Genomic DNA, 8,015 nt, shown 5'->3' on the forward strand with positions numbered 1-8,015 from the left:
GTTTATACATGTGATCCATCCTTTATAATTAGTAATTAACTAATTATCAATATATTTCCATTATATCAATCCTTTTTTTAATTATAAAATTTCTCTTTTTAAAAGGATTTAGAATTTATAATTTAATTAGGGTCTAAAGTTTTATGATTTGAAATCTAAAATATAAGAGAAACAAAATAATTTTAAAAAATTAATTCATATTAATTAAAAAAAAGGTTGAATTTCGAAGAAACAATTCATCTACTAACTAAAATTAACTACAAATATTTTTGAGTTTCAATTACAAGTCCCGTTTTCTTAATATATTGGGACATGCACACAATGGGTGAAGCCTAGATACCCACCACAATGACTTAAAATTCCAATGAGAATTTCCCCCTCCTCCAAAATTCTATTGATTCTTCATATATATTTTTTCCACTTCCTTGTGGCATATGAAGAACATGGATAAATTAATTTTGGGGGAAAGTATATAAACAAATTACAAAGCCTATAAGGACTACCACATCAATAATTGTTCCACAAGTTGGGCATGCCAACCTCAGATAAGTAACTCTCAGAACTACCTTCTCCTAAACTTGGTGACCCTTTTATACTATTTGTATTGTTGTTATTATTATTAGGTATGTTTCTTTCCATATTTGTGAGCTGACTCAAAACAGCTTTCAATACTTTCCTATCACATGAAAAAGGGTCTAAGCAAGAACCCAAATTGGATGTTGTAGTAGTTCCTCCTCCACCATATAAAGTTGCATTATTATTGTTGTTGTTGGTAGGGAATAACTTAGGCTCCATTATGTGGTTGAAAATAGGGCTTGTTTGGGTGTGAGAGAAAATGGAGAAGCAGGGCACTTGCTCATACTCATCAGCATGAAGATGGGTTTGAGGTTGTTGTTGTTGGTCAAAGCTGATGAAAGAATCCATTAATGCTGGAAGAGATGAAGAGCCTGTGTCATCATAGCAGCTTCCCATGCTATTAGGTTTGCCACCAACTTCTCTGTTCTTGTAAAACACCCTACACAACACCCAATCTTCCTGTATGGGAAAAAAAAACACACTGAGGAAATGGGAGGAAAGAAATATAGTGTAATGGTAGGATAAATTAAAGTATAAACATATAGTATAGATACTAAGTTTTAGTAATAGCCTTAAGGAGTATTAATATTTCTTAGATCAATAAATCTAGGAGAATTAGGTGCTTTCATATTGCTTACATATGGCATTTAATAAAAAATTCAAAGAGAATCTTAGGTCAGCTACCCCATATCTTTCTGAAGTCACATTCTAGCCAATAAGCATGTGAGACAAATTTGGTTTCGGTAGAGCTAGCAAAAACTGATTGCAAAAAGTCAAAATTCTTGAAAAGAAATTAATTATGTTATCACAAGCTAAGTTTCCTCCATGAATCATGCAATTGTGCAAAGAAAATAATACAAAATAAAATATAATAATACCGTTTGCTATTATTCTATTCGTGTTAATTATAAAGAAAAGGGTAATGTTAGGTAGATAAAAAAATCAGTCAGAACTTGTCTTATTTAGTATTAATTAATTATCGCAACAATTAATGAATGTTAAATAAGACAAGTTATGAATATTTTTGACTGATTTTCTTTGGTTACCAAACATTTCTGTAAAAGAAATTACTCTAATGAAATAATGATTTTTGTTTAAAAAATATCACTTATTTGTTTAGTCATATTTTAAATAAAGATAATATTTTTAATAACGTATAAAAATCAAGTTTTACATTTTATCATTCAATGATTAAAATAAAATATCTTCACACGATGACAATTATAAAATTTTCATTAGAGTAGGCACCTGTTATAAATGGTAGCCGATAAAAAATTGATCAAAAATGCATACGACTAATGAAATAATATAATACAAAATGATTTAGACAAATGCATATAATTTAAATATTTTATTTCTGTATAAAAAACTAAATTAAAAATTAACCTTAATATACTAACCAAATCAATTAACTAATATATTAACTAATTTTTTTTATTTTTAAGAGTATTCTCAATTTGATAAGCCAAAGAATAATTTAATACGGATTTAAATTTTATTTAAAAATTTATTATTAGACAAATTATTACATATATAAAATAAGATTCAAATTCTTAATACTTATTTAAATAATAAATAAAATAATTACTCAAACTAATCTAAATTGATTAATATAATAAATAATATGATATATATATATATATATATATAATTGGATGAGAAAAGTTTTAGATAAAATTAATAACCTAAATAGAATATAATATAAAAAAATGCATGTATATATATTAAGTTGGAGACATTACAATGATTCAAGTGTCTTATTATTGGATAAGCTAAATCTTAATTTGGATAATGATAGAAAAATTGAATTCATTTTTGGAAAATATAAAAAAAATAAAATTGAAAATGTTGTATTTAGAAAATAAAAGAAGAAGAAGTTATGAAGAGTAAAAAAAGGGAGAGTTGAAGTGAGGGGATACCTTAGAAGAAGTGTTGGGGGGAGGAAGAGGAGGTTCAATGCGAAACTCATGCATGACCCACTCAGTCTTACGGCCTTTGGGAGCCCGACCTTGATAGAAGACAAGAGTCTTTCGCATACCAACAAGGCTGCCCTTCCTAAGGATAGGCCTGTCCTTGCCAGTGGCCTTCCAATATCCTGATGCCGTTGCTCTGTTTGTACGCAGCCCCGTTGCATACTTTCTGTCTCTCTGTGTGTAGAAGTACCACTCCTTCCCTCCCACACATGCTGTTTCTGACCAAACCAAATTTTGCTTCCATCAATCAAAAATCCAACTTCTAATCATAATTATTTTTGTTAATATTAGACTAATTTAGTTAATAACAAAAAAATTTACATACGTAACATCATTGAAAAAAAATAAAAGGTACTTATTTAAGTTGACATGTATTATTGAGTGCCGTGTTTTTTAAACAAATACTATTAAAAATTGTCATTATATAACTTTTATCTTTTAAATTTGTTTTTAAGATAACAAAAATTTAATCTAAATTATTTTATAAAAATTTTAATATTATATTATAAAATTATCTTTTTAATATAAACTGGTAATTATATTTTTGACAGAATTTTAATTACAAATATTTTTTTAGTTGTGTAAATTTTTAAACTATAAAAGTCTATTTACGTATCAGTACTCAGTAGAACAAACATAATAAATTTTTTTCTCCAAGTTATTAAACCTTTAACGTAGTCTATGATGTTCGGTAAGATTGAGGAACATGTCCCGTTTGGTCAACATAAGGTGTGAATTGAATTTGTTTTTTTTTATAATTTCAACTATATGAGTGACGACTTGAATAATTTTTGACATTAACAATATTATCCTCTCTTGCTTATAATATAACCCTTTAATCAAATTCTCTTATACTTTCTCTTCTTTTGTCTTATTAGAATTGATAATATTGACTATACTGGAACAGAAGGGGGGAAATAAATATTAAAAGTCACGCGCGCTCGTTCAGTCAATTGACTTATAATAAGACTTTCATTGTTTCATATTTATCTTTAGAAAATTACATACTTCTACATTATTATTATTATTATTATTATTATTATTATTATTATTATTATTATTATTATTATTATAAATGCATGCAAATTAGTTACTATCTATATAGGTCCCATATATAACTGTAGCTTCGGGCATTGATTGAAATTGTTTCTTCGGATTATGCCCACCCTTGTCAGTTTCTTTTCATTGATGACATGCGTGTGTTAACATACAAAAACTAATTATGGTGCTTTCACAATCAAACAGCTGATATTTTTCTCCAAAATAATATGTAAACTTGTATAAATTAAAGTAGGAACGCATGGCCTATCACAAACCAAAGCATTAATGTTGACCCATCATATCATGCCCTAGAAATCTCTTTTGTCATGCTACATGAAAATTTTACTTAAGACAAGTAATACTTCTTAATTAGGAAAGTACTCACTTCAACCATCCAATTAATAAGGATTAAAAAAGGATCTATTAAAGTCAAAAACAAGTTGCAAATTAATTTAACCGTCTTATTACTTTAACTACACTTTCCTTTTGCTTTGAAACTTCAATAATAGACTAGGTGGGATACAGCTACAATAATCGTAAGACTTCATAGAGTTTAAAGTTTAAACAATTAATTAAATTATGATATGGAAGTTAATCATGCATGTTCATGAACATGCGTATGGTTGAAATGAATTGATGTTAGCACTATATGAATGAATAATGAATAATGAAAATCACTGTTAAGCACTTTAGAATAGGACAAGGGCAATGCGTCATTTCACCTAAAAATTTTTGAAGATGATACATACATATACATGCATTTGCCTATATCGTTTAGATGCAATTACAATATTACCCCCCATATATACGTATGATATTTTTGAACTTCCCATTCAAAGCTTCTAACCAGAAATAATTAGATTCCTTTCATTCTCGGGTGTATGAGTTTGAGCATGTGTGTACGTGTTATCCATAAAAAATTTTATAGCAAAATGATGTTTAAGTGTAAAACTGAAAATTAATCACTATCATGGTGTATATGTATGGAATCTTCGGTGGACAAAATTTATTATTTCTGTTATTCAATGAAAGAAAATAAATATATTAAATTTATTTATAACTTTTTTATAGATTAATTTTATAGCTTAATATAAAATAGGTTATATTGATAAACCAATTAGAAGTTTTCTTTATATATAAAAAACATTTTGAGTAGTTAATATGTCAATAATCAATAAACAGCTTCTAAAATTAGATATATAATCAAATAATTGTATAAATTATTGATAATATATTTTAAAAAAAATCTAATTTTTGATATATAAAATATTTTAAATTATTTCATATGTGAAAATGTATTATACTTTTACTATATATGTGGGTAAGTAAACTTAATTAATTATATTTTCAGTTCGATCTTCATAATATTGAACATGATTGGTTGCAGCCACCTATATATCTATATCTATGTGAAAGTGGCTTGGATTGAATATGCATAGAGGCTTATGTCAACGGGTATCACATGAAGGAATATTCACTTAACGTGATTTCTTTTCTTTCCCATTTCATAAAAAATGTCCTTTTGATTAAATTAATACATCAAAAAATTTATTCAAGCATAATTGCATCGAAATACATTAACTTTTGAATGTATTAATTTAGTCAAGATTAAATTTAACAGTTATTTTGAAAATGAGAAAGTATAATTATTGGCTACATGGATTAAAAAGAAAAAGTAAACTAAAATCTTAAATAATTTTTTTGTTTATCTTATTATATTTAAATTATTTTTTATTTTTAAAGAATGAAAATAATAAAAATTAAATTATATATCATAAAAACATTTATTCTAAAAATTTATACTGTTAGATATATATATATATAATTATATTCAATAATGCACTGTATTATTGTTGAATATAATTAATCTAATAAATTCAATGTTAATTATTTTCTAATGAATTATTGATTTGAACAATAATCAAAGCTTGTGATGTGTTACAATTATCTAAGTCACACAGTTGGCAGGTATCATTTAATTTCCCCATCAAAGAACACACACATAATAAGTGGTCTTATAGAATTGGAATCTATTATAGCCATTCCAGTTGCTATCATTATGAACCTCACTCTCAAAGCCAAAGAAAGAAAAAGAAAACTTTATCCTTATCATCATAATTTTGAAACTATAGCACACAAGAATACAATACAGGTTGAAAGTAACAACTCTTTTGTACTTTACCAACCAAAATAGCAAACTCAAACCGATCAAACACTTTCATTATTAGTATGTATCATGTGATGGGTGTCCCTAACGAGACTCATCAAGAAAAAGTGAAAACTATAGGAAATTTTATTTCCGATTAAATAATAATAATTTCATATGCACCCATGCCATTGCCCTCCAACTAAGTTTTTTTTTTCTTCTTTAATTAATTTAAAAAATTAAATCCACATGAAATACATAGACAAAACACTAAATGTTTATGAGTTTTGCATAGTGATTGATCGCTTTTTCTAAGAGAGTAGCTATTTTTATGTGAAGATAATGTTAAAAATCGTTAGATAGTTCATCAATTAAATATATTCAGTAAAAAAAATATCAAATTATCTAAGGGTGAAGATGTCTTCACAAAAGTAGGCACTTTTTAAGAAATATGCAATCATATATACGATGAGGCAACAACAAGAAGAATGAGAATAATAAGAATAATTATGTATTGCGAGAGAATAATGCATGATATAAAACGGAGAGGAAATTATTAGTGACTAACCAGGAATATCCCATGGCTCACACTTGTTGAGGTCGACATCAATCATGAGAAGGGATTCATTGTGCGTGAACTTCTTCATCAAGTAATCACACACAAGCTCTTCATCTTTTGGATGAAATCTGAACCCTGGTGGAAGCCTTGCCTCTACCAAGCTTATGTTGCTCATTATTCTTTTTTCTATTTAATTTCAACAAATTAAATTAATATATAGTGAGAGCCTGCTTGCTAGGAAGAAGGGGAGAAGAGAGAAAAGAATAGGTCTGAGAGAAAGATGTTGCAAACTCCCAAGGTTTGATTGAATTATTGATGATTAGGTTTAAGAGATATTAGAAAAGGAAGAGGAGCTAAGGTGTATATATAAATGGGAGAAGGAACTCACAAGTGGCTAAGTCAACTTGTTATTAAATGCAACAATGGAGGGTAATATTGTAATTCTATAGGGAGAGAATGGGCATGATGACGTGGACAAACCAATTCCTGCCAACTTGCTGACATGTATCTATATAATTCTAGCTAGGGATCATTTGCTTCTTTTCTTTCCATCTTTTTAAAGAATTTTTGTGCATTGCATTAATTTAGTCTGGAGATAATGCTAAGTAAATAATTTCCAAAATAACAATAATATAAGACATTTTATCATTATTATTTCCAAATATAAAATTAAGCAAATTATATGATAATAATAATTAGAGAGTTGGCACACAAAGCCCTAGTGATGATGACATAGTCTCATTCGTTTGAATTTTGGCCATTTCTGCTTTATATACCCATATCTATTATCTTCCCTATTAATTTATTATTTCTGATTCATGATTTATCTTCGTCATAAATTGATGGGTTTTTGTGCATCTGCCTGGTCTGAAAATTGTGATAAATAATCTCCATATGAAGAATTATTATTATTTTTTAAATTAATTAGTTGTGTTCATCAAATTGGTTGTTGATAAGCTGGCATCCACAGGAATTTTCTTGAATGGCCTTTTTATTTAAAACAATAATATGTAAGTCGTTATTTATCAATGTTATGCTCGTAGGTCATATGGTGAATAATTTTTATACCCAATGGCATGGAGACAAATTAAGGAAGCGGATATATTGGCTAAAGAGTATTTTGTGCTGAAATCTGATAGGAGGACATGGGAGTTAGGTGATCAATTTCAATTCGTCAAAATAATATATTATATATAAACAAATTGTAAAAACTAATTGTTGGATATTGGTCAAAAGATTAACTTACTCATCTGCTGAAATAAATGTTAAAAATTTGAATATCATTTTATGCATGTAGTAACAATTTATTGAATAACAACAAATTTTTAAATAAAATTTTGATCCACAATAAATTAATTTTTATCTTGTCAAACTAAAAGATGCCATAAGAGATCAGAAGAAAAAAAATTTGCAAAGACATATAGAGAAACACTTAGTCATGGTTTAGCTTGAGTAATTGAAGTCACGGTATAAATTAATCCAACAGTTAAATAAAAAAGGTTGCTCCTCCGAAACTTCTATTTAAGCATATAGGTTAGTGAATATTAGTTAATGAATTATATAATACCCCTTAATTGTGAAACTGAAACCTAGAGTTTGAGCAACTCTTGGCAATGATGAGAGAGAAGTCAATCCTCGTGGTTAATTCTTTTTACCTAAATTAAACAAGAGCTTCAATTTGCTGAACTATTCACTCAACAAAGAGGTTGAATTGAAGATA

At 27.5% G+C, this 8,015-nt stretch overlaps 1 protein-coding gene across 2 annotated transcripts; it reads right to left on the reverse strand.

The window, feature by feature from the left end:
• Window positions 1-204: 204 nt before the first annotated feature.
• On the reverse strand, window positions 205-6,632 carry LOC107613654 (NAC domain-containing protein 21/22). Of its 2 annotated transcripts, none has more exons than XM_088497645.1 (3): window positions 6,305-6,632; window positions 2,496-2,761; window positions 205-1,035 (listed from the first exon to the last, which is right to left on the reverse strand). In XM_088497645.1, the coding sequence occupies exons 1-3, from the start codon at window positions 6,468-6,470 to the stop codon at window positions 508-510; spliced, it is 960 nt and encodes a 319-aa protein (XP_088353771.1). In that variant the 5' UTR covers window positions 6,471-6,632; the 3' UTR covers window positions 205-507. The 2 variants fall into 2 exon arrangements, with proteins under 2 accessions (XP_088353771.1, XP_016171234.1); XM_016315748.3 differs by having other exon boundaries at window positions 2,496-2,767.
• Between the last annotated feature and the right edge of the window lie 1,383 nt (window positions 6,633-8,015).

The sequence above is a fragment of the Arachis ipaensis genome, chromosome B8 (assembly GCF_059453495.1).
Source record: "Arachis ipaensis isolate K30076 ecotype BB chromosome B8, ASM5945349v1, whole genome shotgun sequence".
Lineage (NCBI taxonomy): Eukaryota > Viridiplantae > Streptophyta > Magnoliopsida > Fabales > Fabaceae > Arachis > Arachis ipaensis.

Coding starts and splice junctions, on each gene's coding strand:
- LOC107613654 (XM_016315748.3), bottom strand. CDS start 6,470: ATGAGCAACATAAGCTTGGTAGAGGCAAGGCTTCCACCAGGGTTCAGA. Junction 2,768..6,304: donor TGAGCCATGGGATATTCCTG/GTTAGTCACTAA, acceptor TGGTTTGGTCAG/AAACAGCATGTGTGGGAGGG. Junction 1,036..2,495: donor CCCCCAACACTTCTTCTAAG/GTATCCCCTCAC, acceptor TTTCCCATACAG/GAAGATTGGGTGTTGTGTAG.